This window comes from Dermacentor albipictus, chromosome 2, assembly GCF_038994185.2.
Source record: "Dermacentor albipictus isolate Rhodes 1998 colony chromosome 2, USDA_Dalb.pri_finalv2, whole genome shotgun sequence".
NCBI lineage: Eukaryota > Metazoa > Arthropoda > Arachnida > Ixodida > Ixodidae > Dermacentor > Dermacentor albipictus.
In genome coordinates this window covers 55,019,826-55,045,629 of record NC_091822.1, presented here as the reverse complement: position 1 = coordinate 55,045,629, position 25,804 = coordinate 55,019,826, and the positions used below count along the sequence as shown (strand labels likewise).

At 48.2% G+C, this 25,804-nt stretch overlaps 1 protein-coding gene across 4 annotated transcripts in view; it reads left to right on the top strand.

Annotated features, from left to right (window-relative positions):
• LOC135901857 (Na(+)/citrate cotransporter-like) overlaps nucleotides 1-22,885 on the top strand; it is a 73,529-nt gene extending 50,644 nt beyond the window's left edge. For 2 of the 4 annotated variants that reach the window (XM_065431692.1, XM_065431691.2), the window contains exons 10-14: nucleotides 1,862-1,924; nucleotides 9,516-9,705; nucleotides 14,009-14,176; nucleotides 17,539-17,676; nucleotides 22,521-22,885. In XM_065431692.1, the coding sequence (XP_065287764.1) occupies nucleotides 1,862-1,924; nucleotides 9,516-9,705; nucleotides 14,009-14,176; nucleotides 17,539-17,676; nucleotides 22,521-22,688 (727 nt within the window). In that variant the 3' untranslated portion in view covers nucleotides 22,689-22,885. The remainder of the gene's footprint in view (nucleotides 1-1,861; nucleotides 1,925-9,515; nucleotides 9,706-14,008; nucleotides 14,177-17,538; nucleotides 17,677-22,520) is intronic. The other 2 variants (XM_065431693.1, XM_065431690.1) reach the window with 1 other exon arrangement.
• The last annotated feature ends 2,919 nt before the right edge of the window (nucleotides 22,886-25,804 follow it).

Genomic DNA, 25,804 nt, shown 5'->3' with positions numbered 1-25,804 from the left:
TAGATTTATCGGCCGTATAAACTTGTAAACAATCGCTTACTAACTAAATTAACAATGATAGAATGCGTAAGCGTGACTCAACGAAGACGTATAAAGGAACAGAAACACGGAGACAACGCTGTCTTAGTGTGTCTGCTTCTTTCTACGTGCTTGTTGAGTCACGATGACACATTCTATCATGGATTCAAACTCGCCCGTCAACGTGTTTTAACTAAATTAAGCAGCACGGTGTCACGCGCGCACAGGTAAACATGAACACATCTCGCTCGATGAGCGCCGAAACTCGTTGTCAAAATGCTGGAGTGAGAAATCGCGGCCACAGCAGCAATTGAACTTACTTTCGCGCATCTCTCGCTTCAGCGCGTACGAAATTTCGAAAACACAGCGCATACGAAGCTACCAGCACTACACGCACTCTGCAAACATCGCTGGTCGATTTGAAGATGACACCCGCGCGAGCGTGCACTATAGCGACGTCGCAGACCGCTTTCAAAACACACGACCGTCGGCAACGCATCCCTGCCGCGTCCGCCGAAGGCGTCTACTACGGCGTCCGCGATTCGCGTGGCCAACGCTGTAATAGACGCCGCGGTTGTCTCCTCTCTTTACTAAGCGCTGGGCGAGGAGGACACCGAGGCACCGTAGCAGCCACCGTAGAAAAACGCCCCTCCTCCCTCGCCTCATCCCCCTGCCTTGCGTGCCGCAGGAGAGGGCACGCATCCGGGCCGCGTTCCTCGTTCGCGCACGCGAGATTGAACCGCGTTCGCCGGTTCACGCTCACACGCTTTCACTCGTACGGAACCTCACGGCGACGGCGACGGCAGAAATCCGCCTGGAATGTCCATATAACTGCTATCGCAATAAAAAGGTGCGGCCTGCCCCGACAGGCGGGTTACAGTGGGAGCGACCGCTACAGCTTTAGTTGCATTCTCGGCCGCTTGGTTGGGCTGCACGGCGCTAGTTGTCGGGGATGGAATGCGTCGGCTTCCACGGGTGACGGCCTTCCAAGTGCGTTCCTGATGCATATTTAATGCGGATCCCAGACAACAGGCCCCGACGGGTGGCGCCACGGCTGATGACAGCGTTTTCGATGATATGGTCGCCGTAATTCTTCCACAGAAAAACAAAATTGTGGTCAAAGAGAAGTAACCTTAGTGCAACTTGTCTGGACCCTGGCCTCGCAGCACGCGAATCAGGGTGTACAGTTTATCTAAGGAATCAATCCAAGGAATGTGTCGCGTTCATCTCATTGCGCAATCGTCAAAAACGCGCGAAATGCATGCCGCAGAAACATTATTGTTATCGTAGTGTGCGCAGCGCAAAACGCCAATAAACTAAGACAAGGCAAAGTAAATTACAATTACAGGGCAGCAGCTGATGTCATGGTATTATGTCTAGAAAACGTTTATAGACCCTCTCCTAAAAGTAAAGCCATCTTCCCAGCATATACACTTCGCTACAGTTTGTGCGTAAAACATAAATTTCAGGTATCTCCTCGAATACGTATTCAAATGAATGGGAAGGTTCACCTCCGTCACGTTACACGTTCCTTTACTCTTTTAGTTCTTCGTCGGTACTATTGCTACTGTTGCGGTCGATGTCGCTTGGAGCAGCTAGAGCCGAAACTTCTAGTAACAAAGCGATGTGTTAGTACAACGCTCGTGCGATCTGGCCATATGTAGTTTCCTCAAATATCATTATGCTCGTGCTCATGCTCATGCTCAGGTTGTGCTCATGCCCATAAAGATAACATGACTCGCGAGCTGCTGTGAAGCGCGAGCTCTGCGGCGTGCCTATTGTTGTTCTTGCTTCCCGATTGCGGTAATATATCTGGCACGCCTCTGTAATCCCTCTTTTGCAGGTACTACGAGTTGTTCCCGCTTCTCTGCCTGGCCCTCTGGGTTATGTTCAACATTTATCTCAGGTACGCAGCAAACGCACTGTGTGCTGAATGCGACAGACTGAAATGTCTCCACCATTTTCGCTAAATGTGCTCTTTCGCAGCACAACAAAGAACGAGTGCGTGAGAACGCGACAAAAGCATGACGATGCGCGGACTCGGCATTTTTCTATTCCGTTAGAGCACGTCGTTTATGGGCAAATATATATATATATATATATATATATATATATATATATATATATATATATATATATATATATATATATATATACATTCAGGCCAACCTGGACGCAGTAAGGGTGAAAGCAGACCAGTTCAGGTTGGCACTCTCAAACGAATTTGCAGCATTAGAACAGAGAGATGAAGATGACGTAGAGGCAATGAATGATACCACAACTAGGGTGGCTTCAGAAGCAGCAATTGAAACGGGCGGTAAGACCCCAAAGCAACCAGTAGGTAAGCTCTCCCAAGTAACAAAGGGCCTAATAAAGAAACAACAAAGAATGAAAGTGTACAGCTCAAGAGATCAGATAGAATTCGTGGAACTGTCAAAACTAAATAAAAAGAAGAAAATAAGGGATATTCGAAATTATAACACGAGAAAGACTGAGGAAGCAGTAAAAAATGGACGCAGCCTGAAAACAGTGAGAAGGAAACTAGGCATTGGACAAACCAAGATGTACGCACTGAGAAGTAGACAGGGTAATATCATCAGCGATCTCGATGATATGGTAAAATCAGCGGAAGAATTGTATACCGACCTGTACCGCGCCCAAAGCACCTACGATACTTCCATTCAAAGTAGTAACAAACAGGTTAGAGAAGCTCCTTCTATAACTAGCGATGAAGTTAGAAGGGCCTTGCAAGACATGAAACGGGGAAAGCGACAGGAGAAGATGACTACCAGTCGATTTAATCAAATATAGTGTAGACATAATTCTTAAAAAACTTCAACGGTCCCAGAGAAGTGGAAGAATGTCAGCATTATACGAATCCACAATACGGGAGAAGTTAAAAAATTAAACAATTATAGGCTCATTAGATTACTTCCAATATATAAGATATTCACCAAGATAATCTCCTATAGAATAAGAGCAACACTGGACTTAAGGCAACCAAAGGAACAAGCAGGTTTCAGGAATAGATACTCTACAATGAATCAAATCCATGTCATCAATCAGGTAATTGAGAAATCCGCAGAGTACAATCAGTCTCTCTATATAGCTGTCAGATTACGATAAGCGTTTGGCTCAGACGAGATACCCACAGTCATAGAGGCATTACGAAAGCAAGGAGTGCAGGACGCTTACGTAAATATCTTGTGAAGTATCAACAGAGGTTCCACAGCTACCTTAATTCTCCACAAAGAAAGTAGGAAGATGCCTATGAAGAAAGGGGCCAGACAACGAGACACAATCTCTCCATTGCTATACACCGCATGATTAGAAGTAATCGAGCTATTAAACTGGGAAAGCTTAGGAGTAAGGTTCAACGGCGAATATCTCAGCAACCTTAGATTTCCAGATGAGACTGTCCAGTTCAGCAACACTGGGTACAAATTACAACAAATGATTGAGGACCTGAACAGAGAGAGTATAAAAGTGGGGTTGAAGATTAATATGCAGAAGACAGATAACGATCAATAGCTGGACAAGGGAACAAGTATTCAGGATCGCGAGTCAGCCTCTAGAGTTTGTGAAAAAGTACGTTTACCTAGATCAATTACCCACAGGGAACCCTGATCATGAGAAGGAAATTTACAGATGAATAATAATTGGTTGGAGCGCATTCGGCAGACAGTCAGATCCTGACTGCAAGCTTACCATTATCATTAAAAAGAAAGATGTAGGATCAATGCATTCTACCGGTGATGATATATGGGGCAGAAACTTGGAGGCTGACAAAGGAGCTCGAAAACAAGTTCAGGGCCGCGCAAACAGCGATGGAACGAATAATGTTAGGCGTTACGTTCGGTAACATTATGGATCGCTTTATGGAGGCGTAACGGTATGGATCAGAGAGCGAACAGGGATTGCCGATATTATAATTGACATCAAGAGAAATAAATGGATCTGGGCAAGTCATGTAATGCGTAGGTTAGATAACCGGTGGCCCGTTAGGGTTACAGAATGGGTGCCAAGAGAAGGGAAGCCCAGTCGAGGACGGCAGAAGACTAGGTGGGTTGGCGAAATTCAGAAATTCGCAGGCGCTATTTGGAATCGGTTGCCACAGGACAAGGGTAATTGGAGATTGCAGGGAGAGGCCTTCGTCCTGCAGTGGATATAAAACGGACGGCGGCGGCGGCGGCTGCTGCTGCCGCTGCAGCCGGCGCCGCTACTGCTGCTTATGATGATGATGACATTCCCCTGACCCACCGCTACTCTATCCTTCCTGTTGTCCTTCTCTGCTTGGGGCGTTCTTCGCTACCGTTACACTCGCCGCCCTCTCTCCCTTCGAGTTCGCACAGGAGTAAGACAGGAGTTCAGTACAGGTTTCACGAGCGACTTCAAGCTTTATCTGGCTGGCATGAGTAGGAAAAATGCGTTTGCGACGATTGTCATCAAGTTCGGTAATCGCGACTAAACGAAACGACACAGGACCCAGGGCTTCCACGACACAGAAAGGGCTAGGAAAACGGGGTAAGAATTTTTCGCAGCGCCGAGGTAAACGCAGTGCCCGTCAAACTATAAATCGCCCGGTTGAAAAGAGCGAGCACAAATTTGCTGAGAAGACATATTGAATTGCGCTTGGGGGTGCAGTATTGCTAGTCGAGTTCGGAGGCAAGCCTGGCTCAGGGACTCGCTCGAGTCCACTGTTGCGGGGCGTTCTTACAGAGACGTGTCGAAGCCAAGAAGGCGTTCTTGCGGTAACCTTGGCGTCCTCCCATCGAGTAGTTGAAACGGTGTGGCGCCAGTGACTGCCTGTTGGGACGTGTTTAGAGCGAATACCGCATCAACGACGTAGTCATCCCAGTCGTCGTGTGAGGGACAGATGTAGGATAAAATGATGTCTTTTATGGTGCGTTTAACCTGTTAATTTGTTTGTGGACGTTGAGGTGACGCTGCAGCGTGTCGTATTCCATGTTGATACAAAGTTTTGAAAGCGCGCAACATAAATGCCGTGGCATGGTCGGAAATAGCAACTTCGGCCTGCCGTGCCTGAATATGAGGCACTCGTTAATAAAGGTCTCGACATGAGCGGCTGCAGGATGAGGGCGGCTCTATCTTCTGCCCACTTAGCTAGGTAGTCCGTGGCCACAATGAGAAATTTGTTGCCATGCTTGCTGCAGGGAAACGGGTCCATATGATCAATGCTCTCGATATCTAAGAGTTCGTTAGGAGGGGAGATTGGTTTTAAGGGCCAATGGTGCAGGATGACACGTACAGGCAGACATCGGCGCGCACGACAGACCACCAAGATATTTCCTTACCGCGAGCCAGAGTCTTCTCCTGACCGAGGTGGGTAGCAAAGGGGGCGTCGTGACACATGAAAAGCATGGATGGTCGCATGGTCACAGATACCACAGGTAGGTACGGTTCACTTCCTGTACGTCGATGATAAAGGATGCCAATCTCGGTCTGCCTGAAAGGGATTCGAGGCGGCGCTTCGGTGTACTGGTATCACCAGAGAGGCGCCGGACGACGTCGCAGATTTCCGTATCGTTTGATTGTGCTGCTCGTAGATCAAGTACTGCAAATGCCGCCGCACAGCAGTTAGTAACGACAGGGTTGCGTGAAAGGTAGTTGGCGTCTTGGTGACAAGAACCACTACGATGAACGACCGTGAAGCTCTAGCCTTGAAGTTTGAGGGCCCACCGGGCAACTTTGGCATTTAGGTCTTTTCTTGTTTGGAGCCAGCGCAGCGCTACTTTGTATGTAACAATAGTAAAATCCTTTCCATAAATATAAGGCCGAAACTTCTCAGTGACCCACACTTCTGCGAGGCACTCAAGTTCTGAATCGTGGTACTGACTCTCTGGTTCACTGAGGCGACGACTGGCATAGGCAACGGGCTTCTCGTTCCCTTCGGAGTCGGATCGTAGAAGAACCGCGCCAAAGCCCTGACCACTAGTGTCAGTGTGGATGATGCTATGGGCGTCCTCTTGATAGTGTGCGAGTGTCTGTGGAGTTGCCACAGGGCCACTCCCGATTTTTCTTCATAAGTTCATTGAGGGGCGCAGCACGAACGGTGAAACCAGGGATGAAACGGCGGAAGTGGGAAACGAAGGGTAAAATCAACATTTTTGGCCGTTGTAGGAGGTGGAATGCTTGCTAAAGCTTGTGGGTTCGAAGGGTCAGGGCTGATGCCGCGGGCACTCGCAACATGACCCAAGTAGGTAAGTTCTGAATAGCCGAAGAAACACTTTGAAGGCTTTATACGGAGCCCAGCACCATCCAGAGTGTGCAAGACGAGCTCCAAACGACGTTGGTGTTCGGGAAAGCGTGGGAACGTAAAGAATTATGTCACCTAAGTGCACCAACGCCATCGACGACTTCAAATGTCGGTCCGTGAGTCGCTGGAACGTTGCAGGTGCATTAGAGAGCCCGAAAAGAAGGCGGTTAAAATGGTACATGCCGTCCGGTGTAATAAAAGCATTCTTTACCGTGCCGTTCTTGTCGAGCCCGACCTCCAAGTCGCCGGAGAGGAGGTCGAGTGTAGTGCAAAAAATGGCCCAGTGAAGCCGATCTAAGGCGGCGTCGAGGCGGGCAAGAGGGTGTGCATCCGGCCTGGTAATGCTGCTTACGCGGCGACAGTCTACGCAAAATCGCGTAGTGTCCTCCTCCTTTCTCATGAAAACTACTCGAGACGACGAAGGACTGAAGGTGCGAGATATGAAGCCACGCTCTAACATATTTTACACTTTTGGCCAGCAATACTTGGACATTGGACTTCTCGGATGACGTCTAGTTTGAGCCGAAATGGTACACATTCTAGTCGACGGAGTCCTCGCCATTCTCCGGAGAAGCACAATGTTGTAATGTTGCGAGGACGGAGCAGGGCTGAAGGGCTACCCCGGACGCCAACACAGTTCCAGTGTGTAGGCGCAGCGGGCTGTCTGATAGGTTGAACACCAGGACAGCATATGCAGGAGAATAGGAGCGCAGTAAAGAGCGTGGTACGGCAAATTCATTGCTTGGTCGCGAGCAGATAGTGCAGTCAAGAAAGACATCTACATCTAAGTAGGCATCCATGTCGCAACGAATGAGTACCCGCGCAGCAGAGCACTAGGGTATAGTTACCGTAGATGTTGCCAGCACAGGAAAAGAAGGCGGTGGTGGTGGGCGAACATGGTACTTTTTGTGAGCCTTTTGTAGAAGCACAGTCCTTAGCGCACATATATCCATGTTGAGAGGGCGCGTACTTTCTTAAGAAAGCAAGATAAATGCTAACGCAACGACGAAGTTTAATTGCTCAGAAAGCAGCGAGCTCCTGCGGCCGCATGTCTGGCCAACTTAAAGATGGAGCGCACGCACGAAAACAGCGGTGCATTTGCGACTGGGTTGACTGCCAGGTCAGGTGGCAGATCGTGAGGGATCAGTTATGAACCCGGCGTGGTTAAAGTCCATGCGTACGCCCAGTGTTCAGCACCAGTTCCAGACTAAAATTAAGGGTGCGCATAGGTTTTCACCACATGAATGGGACACTTACACTTTTAATGCGAAAGCATTATAGGCGCTAGTACGCGAAAATCAGGCGTTGTAGTCGGCGGCGTGACCGAATGATGGTACCAAAACTAGCCGACGGCAGAGAGTAAAACCACATCAAGAAATACTCTAATTGACGTCAAATTTATCAGGGAGACTCGTAAGTAAATTAGTGCCCTTGAAAAGAAAATTCCGTACGTTTCGGTCTGCGTGGGAATCGAGGCCAGCCCTCTGGGGTGTGAAATATATTGTCGATATATATTGTGTGTGTCTATAGTGTCTATATATATTGTCACGTGGTGGTGACGTTTAAGAACACAGTAGCAATACTGTGAACGACAAAACTAACTTTTATTGGGCGAACCTGTGCCCACAAAACAGGCTACACTTATAGCACAACGATAGCGGCGAACGCGGTCGGCGATCGTCGAAATCTGATCAGCGAGTCAAGCGCGTCGGCTTTTATACAGCAGTCGTCGAATGTTCCAGACTAATCGCTTGGACCCGCGTGTCTTGCACAAAGTTGTACACCATTCGCGTCACGCGATGAAATCAGATAACACAAGGTTCGGCGACAATAGACAGCCGATAGAAGCACCGATAACTTCCCAGAAACTTCGGATACATGCAGGCGCGTTCCGCGCTGTGCGTTAACATTTGTTCGGCGGCGAAACGTGGTCGCCCGATAAAGACAAGTACACGTGTCCATATATATATAAATATATACACCCGATCTCTCCAATACTTTTCACAGCGTGTTTACAGGAGGTATTCGGAGACCTGGATACATAAAATACCTGGGCATAAATACCTGGACCTGGACACATAAAATACCAAAACTAGATATGCGCTCGCGATACAACGATGCTCTAGAACAGTATTTTGAATTAAAAAACGAACCAAATGTTTGGTTAAACTGACCTGTCAAATATCTCCGTTCTACTTGTTGAGTCAAGCGGAGGCGGACGTCTGTTGACAGGTGGAAATGTCGACGGCACATACGCAGGGTGGTTCGCAACGTTGTTTTTTCTGTTGCCAACGAAGTGGCGGCTCCAGATTCTTGAGTTTCGCTTGGTTACCACGGTACTACGTCAGGGCTACGCACGTAGCACAATCACAGCAGAACAACATTATCCCACATTCTCACGCGAGTCGCTGTATTGTGGGGAATGCAAGTAATTCGATTGCCCAACACGTTGAACTACCCGTATCCAGCGCTCTCGCCTTTCCCCTTCATACGATCGCATTGGAAATCGGTAAAACTGAACGTTGTTATTCAGTCCTTCACGTTCATGGCAATTTACAACACAACAGTAGCGTCGATTGCGGCGTTTCTTTGTAGCGTGCGGAGCTATCGAGGTTGCCGTAGTTTCCGCGATCAGTCTGACGAGTGAGCCAGCAAGCGCGTTAGGCAGTTCGGTGACGCGTCCGAGTAGCGGAGAAATTCAGAGCTTTCTGTCTGGGTGTTAAATGCGCAGAACACTGCAATATGGACCAATATCTAGTTAAATCGTTGTTTCGCAATCGCTAGATGCATAGGCAACTTAGTAAGGGAGTCGGGCTTGGCACTACTCAATTACTGCCTCTTCGCAGCGGCAGGTGGCGCTAGGCGTCTTGTAAAACTCGACAGTCTGACGTCCGTACGCTGGCCGATCCCGAAGATAGTACAATGCCGGACCGACCCGCGATGGAGGTGCAGTTCACCATTAAGGGGGCCCACATGCACAGCTTCGGTGTTCATCCTTCTTCACAGAGCGGAAGGGCACTGAATTTTTTGTAATGGGTGGAAGGTATGGGCCCAGACTGCAGAGTTTCATCTCTCTTGTGCGCGTGGAAAAAGCCCTAAAGAAGGGAACGAACGGCCTGGCATGTAAAGATGACTGTTCAGTGGATGACTGTGGTGCATACACTTGAAAAAGTTAGGATGCTCTCCTAGGTGTGCTTATATTCTGCTCGCTATAATGCAGGACGTCGGAGGAGAAGCTGGTGACCGACTACGGGGTGCTGGTGCCGCTGCTAGGGTGGATGTCGGTGTTCACGCAGCCGAGGGCGCTGGGCAGACGAGTCGCAGAGCCCGTGGAGCGTGTGGTGCGCACACTGCCCTGGGGCGCCCTGCTGCTTGTCGGATGCCAGCTGGCCGCGCACGCCGCCTGGCCGGTGAGGGACGGTGCACGATGAGTCGCCATATTTGTTTCTTTTTTTTCGTGTTCTTTACTCAAGAATTATCCTGCATTGCCCTAGGCGAACCAGCAGCGAGTTTACAACATCGATATAAACAAGCCAACATGTTCACGGGCGAAATGCGAAAACACCCCTGTACTTAGATTTAGGTGCACGTTAAGGAACCCCAGGTGGTGCAGATTTCTGGAGTCCCCCACTATGGCGCGTTTCGTAATCAGAAAGTGGTTTTGGCACGTAAAACCCCATAATCTAATTCAATTTCTTTTAACACGTTCGCATCACACCCGTACTTTAGGCAGTTTGTTCCAATGTGCGATGGTGATCGGAAAAAAGGAGTCGGAGAACCGGTGCATCCTGGGCCGGTATGGTATATTTAGAACATGATCATTTCGTTTCGAAATGTAAGATGGTTCTTTTATGCGTATTTCTTTAATAATTAGAGCTTTATGCTTGACTATCTGGAAAAACAAGCTTGACCGTAATTTGCTTCGTCCCAGAGACGGTGATACACAATTCGAATTTTGCTTTATCACGTTTATGCTATAGCCGTTCCATAACGGCTCACGGCAAACCTATATCTTTGGCCAGATATTGTGCGTGCTCAATATCTGTTGATACATCACAGAAAACATGTTGAATCAACATTCCCTCAAGTTTATGTGAACGAAAAAGCAACATTAATTTTTATTAGGGTTCAATCTATCATTCAGGCTTTAGTTTTCTTTTGCGATCTTACTGTTCATCTTATATTCCCGCGTCGAGTGCACCATTTTCTCACAATGAACGTCCCTCTTTGTTCTCTTATACTGTTAAAGCACTTTTTTTCTATTTTTAGATAATCTTAAGATGTAGGTCCTTACCCAAGGCTTTTTACGCTTTTTATGTTGGGAGAATGTACGTTAGGTTGTGCGTGTGTGTAAGTTCATCCACTATGCATTTGAAGGTTAACCCTAAAATACTGGTAAACCCTTCTCCTCGGCTAGTCATTCAAAAATTGGCAAGTAGTCAAAAGGTTTCTCGGTGATGCTTTGATGGTATCCCTTGTTGCAGAAGAACACTCTTCCATTCTCATTAAATATCGATCACTGATTTTTGGTTTTAACTGTAGCAACTACAGATGAGTGGTTCTTGATATGATTGTGATACAGCTAAGTTAGGTCAACTAGAAAACAGCGAATATTAAATAATATTTCCGCGTGTTGGCTCGTCCACGTATTGCAATAGGCCAAATCTGTCTACAACCCTTCAGAGTGCAGCTCTTAGGCGCCTGTTCCTGCGGCGAGCGTCGGCGTAACCGAGTGAACGAGCACATCGAAGGATGAAAGGGCGAACCCGGAGCGCAGCGGGTGATGAAAGACGGCGTTAGCGAAGAGAGCGCGAGGAGGAACACTTCGGAGGAGGGGGCAGCGGAACCATGAGGCGGAAAGCGGAAGAGCAGGGTATGGCGAAAGCGTGAGAAGAAAAGCGTAGTGCGGGGCAAAATGGCCTTTGCGGCGACGATGGCTACGAAATGGTGCCAGAGTAGCGACCGGTCGTCTGTTCACCGATGACGCCACCGTTACCATATATGGGAACAATGCTCTGCATGAGCGCAGATTTGTCTGCGGCGGCTGCTGTGAATCGCGCCCACGCGTCACCCATGCGCCTCCTCTCGCAATCTCCCGATTAGCAAGGCAGTCGCGCCAGACTTCCTTCCCTTTGCAACGTCCCACACGAGACAAATTGTGCGCGCTAGCCAATATATCTCTAAATGAAAACACATGTAGAGCTGCGCTCAAATTTCGCATTGGGGACAATCCTAATCGTCGGTGAATTTTTCTCAATTCGGTATTTACGGTGCTACAATTGCCAATGTCATGACATTTATCACACCGGCACAGGTTTGGCAGATTGAAATCCCCGCCAAGTAAGATGGCTTCGCCAGAAGCTTCAGAAAAAGCTTCGTACAGATCCCGTAACACGCCCGAATGTGAGTTCAGCGTCGGTCAACCACACCAACGAACGTGGAGTTATTAGTTGACGTTGAATAATTTTGCCCCACAATAGCGCCATGAACCCTATCCAGTTCACAAAATTGTAGCGTCGAATGACAAAGCAGAGTAACGCCTCCGCCTAGGCGGAACCTATCCTTGCGATAAACTGCATAGTCTCGCGTAAATACTTAACAATCAGTAATTTATGGGTTCAGCCAGCACTCGGTGCCCAATATGATATCTTCTTTCAGAGATTGGATTAGACCGATAACTTCATCCACATTATTTACTATGCTCCTGCAGTTAGCTAATAGGACAACTAGATCCTTGTCTTCCTGTCTTGCACATTTATCTGTGGGACATGGCTTCGAGAGTGGGACAACCTCTTCTTTTTCCGTATCCCAACGAAAAGCCCCCCCCCCCCCATCCCCTTTATGAGCAGCCTATTAAAGCTTAGCCTTATGTGGAATTCCAATGGTAGATCGCGAGCGCTCGGCCGGATCACGTACGGAGCGCGTCCCTCCGACTGAGATCGCTCTCATCTGCTCACACCGTATCTGCGAAGGGAATGCGTGCGCTCCCGCGGGGGCACTTAGTAGAGGAAAATCAAGTGAGAGGGCGCTAGAATAGAGATAGGAACAAGCGCTTGGAAGCGCATCCCACCACCCCATTTCACTGTCCGTGTCAGAAGAATCATCACTCGACTTGGAAATTGTACTGTCTGAGTCGGAGCTGTCTAGGAGCGCGAACAAAATCGCACGGCGCGAAGCGGCGTCCACGTTTTCCATGTCGTCCATAGCTGCCCGCGACCGGAAACAGATGACCGGGACAGTAAGCAGAGGCGGGTGAAGGAAATACGTCACAAGGACTTCCGGTCAAATCTGCCGATTTCGGCGGAGCAAATATTTTTGCTCCACGGAGCAATCTGGGATCAGCGGCTGGTCCCAATCTGCCATTGGAACACACAGCTCACGCTCCCATTCTGCCATTGGAATAGGATTGCTCCATACAGAGCAGAAAAACTTGATCTGGATCTGCCATTGGAATTCAACATTACTTTACTATTTTCTTCCGCCTTCTTAACTTTAGCGTATCCCCATGCTTGTTTTTTGAAAGCGCGCATTTCGGCTGATTAGTCTTGGTCGACAGTGTAGGAACATCTTTGACTTGGTGTTCAATAGGATCATTTGTTTATCCTTTAATGATGAAAAATTTGCAATTAGTGGCTGTTTTACCATACGGTTGTAACTTCCCACGCGGTGTGCCCTTTCAGGCTATTTCAGTTCTATACCCCGATTAGTTTTACAAAAATATCTTTAAGGAGATGCTCTGATTTGTCCTCTGTTTGAAACTTGGAAATGCCCTCAACACCGTAGAACACGACATTTTGTCTACGGCTTCGGTTTTCTAGGTCAGCTGTTTTCTTCTCCAACTTTTTTTTTACTTTAGTTAAGAGGTATTTCGGTATATTGAGCCGTTTGAACCCGACAGGGCGACCATGCATGTTGGCGTATGTTAATAGAGGCTCGTTGTGCTGGCACACTCTGGCCACCACAATTAAATATGGCGGTCATATACAAATAATCGACCACAGACTACGTCATAAACGCAAAATCCGACCATTTCGATCGCTATACACGAACCTAATTATGTATGCAGAAAATAAACAGCTTGAAAGGAATACTGGACGAAAAAGAAATCAGGTGTCATCGACTTAGTTCTCGGATTCCTTTTGCCAACCGTCCCCTTTGAGATATGTCTGTTTTTTGTGACGTCAACCATCTAACTCGTCCACAATATGGCTGAGGAAGAGGGCCCTTCGACAATTTAATTATTTCAAATTGCGCTTGTTCTACATCAACCGAATTCAGGCCATGTCCCCACATTCCCCAATATTTTCAGCAAAAATCTATAACCTTCCAGGCGCAGTCGACTAAGTTTCCTAGCTGCCATTGTCAGCCTTCCTATTACTCCAATAGACCGCCGTTTAGCTGTCTACATGCATCTGCATCCTTGTGCGATGCAGATGACTGCCCTGTTTATTCCTGTTGTTTTGATCCTTGACAGCAGCTATATATTACTACACCAAGAAATAAAACACTCAGTTGTCAGTGCGTCTACGTGCTTGTCTCGTGTCTCCTTTCTTCGTGTGTTGTTTTATTCGGCGCCGTCTTTGTAATCATGCTTAACCAACTAGCCCACCAGCACATGCTCAGTGTCTACAGGCTTCACCTGACCCGCACAAATCCGCTCATCCGCACAAATGCGTACCCTGGCCTGATCCGCTCGGTCCTAAACCCCCGCAGAGCTTCGCCCCAGCTGCCGGCACGGCGTCTGTCCGGCTGGCCCACTCCCTCGGCGGTCAGAGGCCCGTCGTGATCCAGCTGGCGCTCACCAGTGTCTCCTGTCTGCTCACGGAGTTCCTGGGCGCGCACCAAACCGTGGCTCTGCTGCTGCCCGCCGCGGCCATTCTGGTGAGTGTACAGCACGCCACTTGTACGCCGTCGTGTGTATATATATATATATATATATATATATATATATATATATATATATATACACGAAAGATTACTGCGTCACGTGTTGCAGAACTTAAAAATACCCTGTGGTCACAACCGTGCTTCGACTCGGCGCTCGAACCTCCTCGAAACGAACAGCGAGTGTAGAGCAGGCGCATTCGAGCCTCTTGACTGAAGTCACTGTGCTTCACTAATATTCCTCGGTGATTCCAATAAACACCTATATTTAGGCACTTTCAGCACCTACTGAAAGGCACTGTCTTAAAGTGTATTCATCGCGCCAAAGGTTTTCATCCGTAGACGACTGCTTCTGCATTGTGCAAAGGCAGGATGCTTCACGCCTCCTGCGTCTTCTCAACTCAGCAGAAGCAGCCATACAATTTACCACAGAATACGAGTGTGACAACAGCCTCCCCTTCCTTGACGTCCTCGTGCGGCGAAGTGGAACGAGACTCTCATTTGCCGCGCATAAGAAGTCGACTCATACCGGCCGATACTTAAACTCGAATTCATGTCACCCGGCTTGCCACAAGCAATCCGTCGTCTCATCTCTCGTGACGCGGGCCACACGCATCTGCTCAAGTGACGACGAAATGCAGAACGAACTGAAGACAATTCGTCACGAATTATCCAGGAACGGGTAGCCCAAGAAGTTTATTAACAAAATGGAAGCTCGTGTCCTCCATCCCAAGGCAAGTCCTTCACGAAGTGCGCTGGCGTCCCACATGTGCCTGGCGTCAGCGAAGCTCTTAGCCGCGTATTCTCAAGATACGATCTTAGAATAGCACACATGCCATCCAACAAGCTGAGAAATCAGCTTCTTAACGTAAAGTATCGGCTTGAAAGCAAGAATTACCCCGGTGTCATCTACGAGGTACCATGCGCAGACTGCAGCTGCAGTTGCATCGGCGAAACCGGCAAATTCACGAGCAGGTTAAAAGAGCACCAAAGGGCCGTCTCCAACAAGAAAAAAGCCTCGAACGCCCTTGCCAAACACGCCGATAATCGCAGTCACCGCATCGATTGGGAAAACGCTGCTGTAATAGCTAAGAAAAAGAATCTGATGACGCGACTCTTGTTATAACCTCTACTTATTCAAACTACGGACAACAGTATCAAGAGGACTGATGGAAATCTGCCTGCCAACTACACCCTTTCTCTACGTCAAATTTTGGGATAAAAACGACTTGCGGCTCTTGCCCGCCTTTAGTGTGATCAAGGAACCCGTACGGGTCCCGAAACTTCTCTGTGTGATTTTCACCTTGACTTGGTCAGTGACCGCAATTTCTTCATCAGTATTACTATATATACCACAATAATGACATACAATAACACGATAATATACACGCATATAATACAATGCCCCAATAAAACTAATTAAAAAGGAACGTATTGCGCAGTCTCCGACGTGAAACCACAATACCTCTATTCAAACTTTTTTTTCAAGTATATTTAATAGCATTGGTGCATTGCGAGTTAGAGGCTGCACAAAAAAAAGAAGGATCTAGGGCACGTCACCAACCACTTCTCGCGCTCCTTTGTCTGGCGAGTGCCAGCACGTTCTACAAAGTTGGACGCGCTCTTTCAAACTTCAGCAGTTTTTCTTTCCGCAAAATAAAGCGGACGCAAAAGGCGGCATTTCGCCCAGGGAAGCTTACGCCGCGCCTCACTAACGGTTACGGAAAGCTTACATTCCCAACTTATGTTACAACCAGTGAAGGTCTTTGGTTTAATTTTGCGATCCTGCTCACTCCCTATTCGTAGTGGGCCGTTTGTTTTACAGAGGCTGTTTGGGCAGTAGCGTAAGAACATAGCCTACCACCCCCCGCCCCCCTCCACACGCACACACAGTGGTGGCACCCGGGATTGCCCTGCACCGCTAGAGCCCGTCCCACTCGTAGATGGCTGGGGCTACTGCGCTTGCCTCAAACCCCTGTCCTTGAGATCGCTGTGGAGACGGACATGTCCGGACGTGGCCAGGAGGGTTGTACATCCTTCTGTCTGGCTGCCCGAATCTCTTCACGCCATTTATGCACCGTACGTGTCTCGTGCGGAGGGGCCGTAATCGAGCAAGTGCGAAATTTTTGCAACATATTGCACACTTCTAGCCCTTTATCATTTCCGATGAGCACCAGCTCGAGTTTGATAAATTATGCCTACTACGACGCGGTGAGCGCTCTCAAACGCGACCACACCCGTTCGGATCGACAGACGTACTGCCGAGCCACGCCTCTCGGAACGCCGCGCACGAGGCTAAATTTAACTCCGAATGCGTCACGCGTGGCATGACGACGGCGCCACCTATACACGCGACACACGAATGAGAGAGTAACGGCTTCTGTCGTCCACATAACGGTACCAAAGTATACAGGGTGCGTTGGTAGTGCGGTTGCAAAAATGTTAACGGTAATCGTATAAGTTTTCGTTACATTTGGTTTTAGCAACCAACCACCTTTGACCGATTTTAAGCCGACAAAACGCTTACTCCGAACTGTTGCGCTCATCCTGCCATTGCAATAGACGTGACAACGGAGCTAACCATTCTATTTCATGTGCTCAAGCACACGACCAAGATGCGTGCTTCAAAGACGCAGGAACAAGAGGAACGGTTTATCTGATATAAGAAAGGGATCGAGAGGCTCATCTGAAATTTCGATTAGAATAACAGTCGATTCGCTTTCTACCAACTCTTCATGGGTAGAGATAAAAAGAAAACCATTTATGAGGTGTAAAGTGCGTTGTGGAATCGAATACTTGCCTGTGAAAGAACATGTTATTTTGTGGATAACGTTCTCGAGCCAGAAGGCAAGGACAAAAGGCAGATGCCACGACGCGCGCGATATCACAAATAGCATGTTAGCACTGCCTCTGTCGACCTGCTCAATAAAGAGACGGCCTTTTTGGAAGGAGCAGTGTATGACACCCTTTATCAGGATTGGCGCGATGGCGCATGGTGCCTAATGTACGAATTTTTTTCCCAGTTGAGGTTAGCGAATCGTGTTTTCTACGTTTCCCTTCTGTCCTCGTCTACTGGCTCTAAAATGTCATCCAAGTTCGGATACCAACACGTCCAACACACAGCAGTGTTCTGCTTCTACATTATCGACAGTAACAGCGGTTAACCATCGCTCCGCGCCTTCATTCTGTAACAACAAGTGTGCGTTTCGTTATCCTCCTGAATAAAGAAATAGTTCAATCGTGTGGTTTAATTGTGCGATTAAATAAGCGCTGCCACATGTCTTTCCACTCGAACTCGTTCTGTGTAGTGTCGAGTCGTTGCGAAAAAAAAAAAAGTTGCACGCGCTCCGCTGCCGCAGGCACAGCAGCGCAAGTGCCCGTGGCCCTACCTGGCGGTGCCGCTGACTGCCGCCTCGTCCATCGGGGTCATCCTGCCGACGGCGTCCGTCACCATGGCCATCGTGCACGACCTGGCCAACCTGAAACCTGACGTCACGGTACGGACGCGCTTGTCCCGCTGCCTTATCCGTCTTTGCGTCGTGTCTGTGAGCGCTGTTGCAAAACAAAGCTTGCTTTCGATGCTTCAGCTTCGGGCGAAACTGCCAACATTTTAATGCGCAAGCATTCCTAGAGGACCCACCCAGGAAATCGGTCCGTCGCTCCGTCGGTCCGTCCGTCCGTGACGCGGAACACCGTACGTTCCATGAAAGAAAACAGAATCAATTCGAAGAAAGAACGCTGGCGTTGGTGGGTTTCCAATCTACGGCTCCACGCCCCGAAGCTAGTGTCTTACCCACTGGGCTAAACACCCACGCTTGCAGAAGGCGAATATATCTGAACAGATAAGCATTCATAGAGTTGATAAGGATTATAAAGAGTGATGAGGGGTTATATGGGTCTGATTGCGGTTGATAATGGTTTGACGCGGATAAATAAGGTGCCAAAGGGCGATAAGGGCTTATAATGCTCAGATCAATTCGGATAACGAACGATTGTGGTTGATAAGGGTCGCATCCAGAACAATAAGGTTGAGAACGATCGATAAGGCTTGATAAAGGTCGGATCAATTCCAGTGACGTTGATAACGAACGATAATGGCTGAAAGGGGCCGGATCGAGTCCGATAAGGTTGACAGCGACTGATAATGGTTGTTAAAGATCGGATTGGTTCAGATAAGGTTGATAACGACCGATAACGGTTGATGTGGGTTTATGCTGGTCAGATTAAGAGCCAAAGCAGATAACAATGCCAATAAAGCCAATCATTTAATGAACCGTCTACTACTTCGTCAATCGCGGTACACAACATACGGCGCGTCGTATGCGTTGGAGATGAGCAAGTGGCACAATGCTTTGTCATACTTACACAACTCCCTCAAGAGAAAAGTGTATGACAGCTGTGTCTTACCAGCACTCACCTACGGGGCAGAAACCTGGAGGCTTACGAAAAGGGTTCTACTTAAACTGAGGACGACGCAACGAGCTATGGAAAGAAGAATGATAGGTGTAACGTTGGGATAAGAAAAGAGCTTATTGGGTGAAGGAACAAACGCGAGTTAATGACATCTTAGTTGAAATCAAGAAAAAAAATGGGATGGGCAGGACATGTAATGAGGAGGGAAGATAACCGATGGTCATTAAGGGTTACGGACTGGATTCCAAGGGAAGGGAAGCGTAGCAGGGGACGGCAGAAAGTTAGGTGGGCGGATGAGATGAAGAAGTTTGCAGGGACGACATGGCCACAATTAGTACATGACCGGGGTAGTTGGAGAAGTATGGGAGAGGCCTTTGCACTGCAGTGGGCGTAGTCAGGATGATGATGATGATGATGGTGACGATGATGGATGGACAACTCCAACGGAGTTTCTGAATCATTTTTGACAAGGCCCTTCGCACTATTCCCTCCCTGCTTTACTTCAGCTCTCCACCGGACGGTCTCGGCGTGCGTAACTCGCTAAAATAGAGGCAGCCGGTAATATGAGGTGCCTGCTTTTTTTGTCGAGCACTAAACAAAGGAACCCGCCGTGGTGGTTTAGCGTATGGCCTTGCGCTCTTAAGCACGAGATTGTGGGCTCGATTCACGGCGCACTTCGATCGAGGCGAAATGCAAGAACGCTAGTGCTGCTTAGATTTAAGTGGCCGTTAGGTGACCGTTGGTTCGAAATTAATCCGGAGTCGCCCAGTACAGCGTGCGTTATAGCGAGATTGTGGTTTTGGTACATAAAAATCCCAGAATTTAATTCCAATTTTAAGCAAAGGATACGCAATCGTCACGTTCGAGCAGTCCCAAAGCGGCGCGCAAAGGTTTGTAAAACGGCGCGCGAAAGGTTGCGAAGCATATAAGGAATAGGGACGCAGTCTGGGAACACTCGCGCGCACCGGCGCTTAAAGACTGCGTATGCTGAAAACGAACGGATCGCCTCAGTGTTTCGACAGAAACGATTCGCACACCCTTATGCTATGCTGAAGGGCACATTCGCTCGTGATCGCACGCGACCAAATACAATAGTGGAATTCTTCGGCAGGCCGCGGCCCTGCGGCAAGGCGCACTGAATTTTATCAGTCCTACAGAACATGGGCCACTTGGTGCGTGCATAAAAAAAAGATAAGACAGTGAACAAAGGAAAAGAACACGACGAGAGTTAGCGTCGTCTACATTTTTTTTCCTCCTATTTTGTTACGCATTTATTGTCCATGTGCCTTTTTCGGAGAGTAATCGTAATTAATTTGTTAGTATTTTTTAACGAAGCTTTCTTTGCTTACCACTCCGTGGTTTCACCTGGAGTCCGTAGGTTGGTCGCAGGTCCGCTTCTTGCCGAGTAAAGTCCTCCTCGCTCTTTAAAAGACGATAAAGAAGCGCGGCCGCCAGCGGTATTCGAACATCCGTCCTCCAGCACAACCGCCCGTTTCTATATATGGCCGATTCGGAAAACAATTGCACGCATATTTCGCTCGTGCCAGCACCACCCAACTGTTTGGGATGATCACAGCGGGTTCAACGTGACCATAGTTTCCAGGCTATATGGCTCGTACCCACAACGGGGTATCCAGCATGAAGCGGCCGGAACACTTGGAATAAATGAGGAATGAAAAACACGGCGTCATTAAGAGTTGACACATTGCGTAGCACGAGTGCGCATGCGCATGCGCTATAGTTTCCTTTATGCCAATGACGCAGGGCGAATTTATAGCATTTCATTAACCGCTTCACATAAACTGTAACACGCGCGTTCAATCTGCATAATCTTTAGGTATTTTTTTGGTCTTGTGTTCGACATTCTCGGCCTTAATGTTATCCCTTTGATGGAGCTATGTGCGGAGTTTTACGGAAATTTTCAAGATCCCTTACGGCGGCTGGCGTAATTGTCGTTCTCGAGCTGGATTACTCGTAGAGGCAGACATTACTAGCACGAGAAATCGAAACACATATTCAACCAAGTTACAAACTTTTCCTAGCTTCCTAATTGATTTACACCACATATTACAATTTACGGATTATATCCGGTTAGCTTGCAAGGTCTATTCATTTGAAATTAATTTCAAAGACGACAACAGCTTTGAGATATTGTTTCCCAAAGTGACGAGAAAAACGTAAGCGGCAGCCAACGTTTCGACATGGACTTGAAATATGCAAGTAAGTCCACTTGTCGAAACGCTGGCTCTCACTTTTACCTTGTTCTCGTTTTGCTCATCGTCTTGAATTTCCATCTCCCGTTTTCCCAGTGTTTTCCCTGTATTTCCCAAAGTGTGAGACGCAATACGTGGCCGTTACAGTTACTTTTGTTCTTCGATGCATAAAAGAGCGCTTTATTAAAAAATCTGAAACGATTCTTTCGAACCACTGCTGCTGGATACAGGTGTAAGTGCCAAGGCGTCGTAACGAACGGAGTAGTAAGTATGACGCTTTTATTCAAGTTTAGGGAAATATACACAAAAAATTAGCTATTCCACTCTGTAAAGGTGGATGACCAGCGAAGCTATAGCACATGACACGGGGTTAGACAAGGGTAAATGTATTTATTTTCATCATTTGGTAATGGCAGTGGCGACAGCTTTGTGATTACTGCGGTATACACTGATTGGTTCGGTTACAACCTTAGACAGAACTGTGTTCAAAGTTAAATCTATACACAACCGTTGTTGAGTAGTTGAGAGACTTGGATTGGTCTGGCACACCCAACCAAACTTTTCTACCACAAACTGAGCGAACCATTTCTTGATTGGTCTTGAAATGTCCACAGTGAAGTCTGCAACGATGATCAAAGGGGAAGTGTCATCACGGCTAACCCATGCAACGTTCCTGGGCATGAACTTCTCGATATCGCTCGAGTGGAGATGTATACACAAATGTATATCACAATTCCGTCTTTCGTTTGTGCGACACAGACATCCATCGCCACAGTCTCTGGCATTCTCATCGTGCGAGTAAAGAGGAGAAATGTACATACATGTTTTGTAGCCATTAACTTTATGGGGCTACGAGCCATTGCGTATAAGCCATTAATTAAATGATGACAGTTTTCGACATGCTGTTCTCTATGTTGTATGCGTGATGAGAAAGAATGTAAGCACTGTTCGTTTCACTTTGCTGAGTGCCTGTAGCCTCTGCTTTACAGGGCTGTGAGCCATTGCATTTTTTTCCTTGCTTACGTGGGTACGAGTGCTTACAGGGAGTATGACCCCTTGAGGATGGTTTTTGTTGACGCAGACGAAAAATACACGAAACCGCAGCCATATACAGCTTTGCTGTAAAAGTCAGTGGAACAATAGTGCATTTTTGCCGCAAGTTTGATGGCGGATATCTCCAAACAGGTGCCGTTCTGGAAATTCATTCCAATCGGATACGCCTTGCAAGCTCCCCGGCCACAATCGTAAATTGCAAAATGTGCCGTAAAGTAACTAATCATTAACTTAACTAGTTATGTTTGTTTCGTTAGATGAATGTGTCTTTGTTTCTCGTGCAAGTAATTTCCGCTTTTAGGAATAATCTAGCTCAAGGACTACAATTATAACTGAAAACCACCGTATGTCCATTTTTCGTAATAAAATATGAGTTGCGAATTCCAGTTTTGTCCCATCGTGTTCTTTTCGATTGCGTAGCACGTTCACCACTGTTCTTTCTCTCTTTGTTTTTTGGTTCGCAGTTCAGGAGTTTGAGAACCTGTTGCCTTAGCAACGAAAAATGTTACTGTATTGTTGCTGCCTTGGCTTGGACTTTCTCGCGTGTTTTTTGAGTAGGCCCAACTAGTCCACCGCACCTCCTTGTTGATGAAAAATGGTCACACATTTAAGACGCGCCTAAGTGCTCCTGTTCACATGGCTCAACGCCACACCGGCCGCAGGTACTGCCAGGTATCCTGACGAAGGTGTCGGCCATGCTGGCGCTCGTGCTCGGAGCCAACACGTTGGGCAGCCTGCTGCTCGGCTGGACGATACCGGTCGAGGTGGCCGACTACGGACTCAACGCCAGTGACCTGGTCGCTGGCGCTGACGGCGAGCACGGCGTCTAGATTCGCCCCGCGGAACGCCAAGCGCGTCGCTTCTTCACCCACACATGACGCGCAGCGATTGATGCAGCCAATGACGTATTCAGATACGGTGTTTATTGCACGCAATACAAACTATCCCATATATTGGAAGCACCAGATCTCAAAGGGACAATAAAAGCAAACTAAAAAAGAAACTAGCTCAATGAACGAATGAATGAACTTTGTTCCAAGTGAGATGACGCTCTTGCCTACGCTAGAAGATGGGATGGGTATAAGAGGAGGGGCGGGAGTGAACCCCACCATCGCGGCCGCCGAAGACGAGTCAATGACCCCGGCGGCGAAGTCTCTCCTCGTCCCATAATAGATACTGCCGGCCACGCCACTCTGCAGAATGAAGCCCCACAGGGATTGCAGGGTAGCCCTGGCCATCGCCGCGCGCGGATAGGCCGACTTCTACAGAGTTCTTGCAGTGCTACGACGGCGGTTATGGGCGTCTTGCAGTCCTGGACAACACCACAGCATGTGGCGTATAGTAGACCGGTGTCCTCCTTGGCACGTCGAGCCTTTTACGCTCAATGGCTGCAATTGCATGCGTTGATTGCGACAAGTTGGTATGTAAGGACACCATTTCTCGAGCGCGTTTTCAGTGAGCGCAAAGCCGCTGCGGGCATTGGTAGCGTGCGCGCATCTCGGGAGGCTTTTCGGTAACGGATGTTCGTTAAGTGCGATTTTCTCCCGTATCCTCTTGCGTCGCGCGGCAAATGCTATAGCCTGCTCACGATCTGGATCTCTCTGCTGACGAGGGAGCAGGTAGGCTTCGGACTGCACCAGAAGAGGGACAATGCATCAACTCGCTCGTCAGCGCATGGGCTGCCTCCTTGCCTTGGTTGCCCGCGTGGATACCCTGTCCACCGAAACCCGAGTCCCAGTTTTTTTTTTCTGCTATCTTTCGGAGGTACTTGACGGATTATGGAGTCGTGCCTGTGCTTCGTAAACCGGATAATATTCTCAGCGCGTCCGTGTAGTCTGTGTACACATAACTCTCTCGCCAGAGGGTATATGGACGACTCTCATCGTTTAAGCGTGATCTTGATCGCCCGTAGTTCGAGCTCGGCAAGGCTCGTCAACATCTGTACAGAACGAGCATAGTTGTTTCTTGCTTTACGTTTCCATCATAGGTCAGCATTGCCGCGTGCGCTGCCACTTCTGAGGTTTTGTCCCGCGCCATGCAAGTGTGGATAACAATCCGTTGACGCGCACCGCCCTTAGCCTTACTTGTTCTCTCCTGGCTGTGGCCCTCCTTACTGGTGGCTCTGGGCAACAGCTTCGGCGGGCATGCGCATACGTCTTCCCATGGTGACTTCTTACGGTTATTTTAATAAAAGTTTTAACAACAACCCATGGTGGCACGCGAGATGGGACGCATTTTGCCTAGGAGAGTTGCTTCTCGTCGCGCCGCAATTCTAGCCCTCTTTTTTACATCCTCTTCTCACATCATGTCCCTGGTTGCAAGCGTTTACAATTTCAAGTGTTTGAAAGTTGGCACACCTGTGCAGTTCTACGCGGGTATGTTTAGGTATTGCGGTGAAGACGCGGATGGCATCCCTGTGCTAACTTTCAAGTTTGGCTTTCTGTCCCTTTGGCAGTTGATAGCAGCGCGTGCCATAGCACGCCCTCGATGTTAACGTTGCATTTACTAATGTTCGTACAAGGTGTGTGCCTGCACCACCACCACAGTGAGATATGCGCTTGATGTGCAGAATGCATGCCGCGCAACCTCGGTCAGAGCTGACTGATCCATAAAACTTGTTGCTGGGCTAATTGGTTCATGGTGCATAGATTACTGGCCGCGAACTTGCAATTTCGCCGTGGCCGTGCTCCGAGGAGGCACATGACATCACACCGCATTCCTCGTCACACCGCGTTCCTCATCGTTGCGCTCGCCTCCGATCACTGCGCCAGCTGCGTCGCATGCCTGATAACATGTGGGAGGATTGAAAAGGAGAGCTCTCGAGCGCAGCAACCACAGTTGACGCGGCAGTATGGACGGCGACAATTCTGCTAAGCAGGAGGCCTGGAATCGACATCGGAACGAGATGAAGAGGAAACTAATCACCCAGGAAACAGACGAACAGCGCGCCGAACGACTGGCTAAACGCCGCAACATAGCTAGACAACCAGACTAACCTGGACTTGCAATCAAGATTAACCAAAGCTAAACAAGCTACGCCTTAGCTTTCGCTACATATATCCTAGCATAGCCGAGCTAGGCCACTGCCAATTTTTTTAATAAAGACAGGTCTCTCCGTTCTCAAGCTGTCAAAGCGTTTATTCCTTGACTCCGTTAAACCGAGCTCCCATCAAGTAGTGACCCAGGACATTTACGTTTCTTTTTTTAACACTAGCCATGGATGACGCTGGTTCTACTCCTGCTGAGAGAGACGACGCCACGATTACATATGCTGCCATCGCCGCAGAACTTCAGCTTCGCAAGTTGTAGCCCAAGAATCCCCGAGTTTGGTTGATGCATGTAGAGGCCTGTTTTTAACCCTGGCGCATCACTTCAGAAGAGAGAAATTTATTTACAGAAAGGCAGAGAGGTCGGCCTGGGCTATAACTTGCTTTGGCTTGCTACTCACTCTGGGGAAAAGGGACAGGGAGGGAAAAGGCTGATGAATGATGATGGTATAAGGAAGAGATGCGTATATACAAATTCAGAGTTGTGTATCTCTAAAGCCGTGCGTCCAGCCCAGTGGCTTGGAGAAAAGCTATAGCGACTCTTGTTACCAGGGCTGCGCTGGTTGCATTAGGCCAAGGACCTAAAAGAAACTCGTCCAATAGCGGTCTCTCATGGATCTTTGCAATGGAAGAGCCAAGTTGCTGTCGTTCTTGCGCGTACGCGGGACACACGCAAAATATATGTTCAAGTGTTTCTGGCACCTCACAGCATTCACAGTTTGGGCTAGTATCACTGGCACCTATTATATGTCTATAACGGTTGGTGAATGTGCACCAATCTGGTACACCATGCTCGTGTGGCGTCTTTTGAACTTGTGAAGCATACGAAATTTCATTTCTTGGTCCCATTTGTGTAATCGCTTGTGTCGTCGATCTGGTTGGGTCCAGTGTTCCAACGT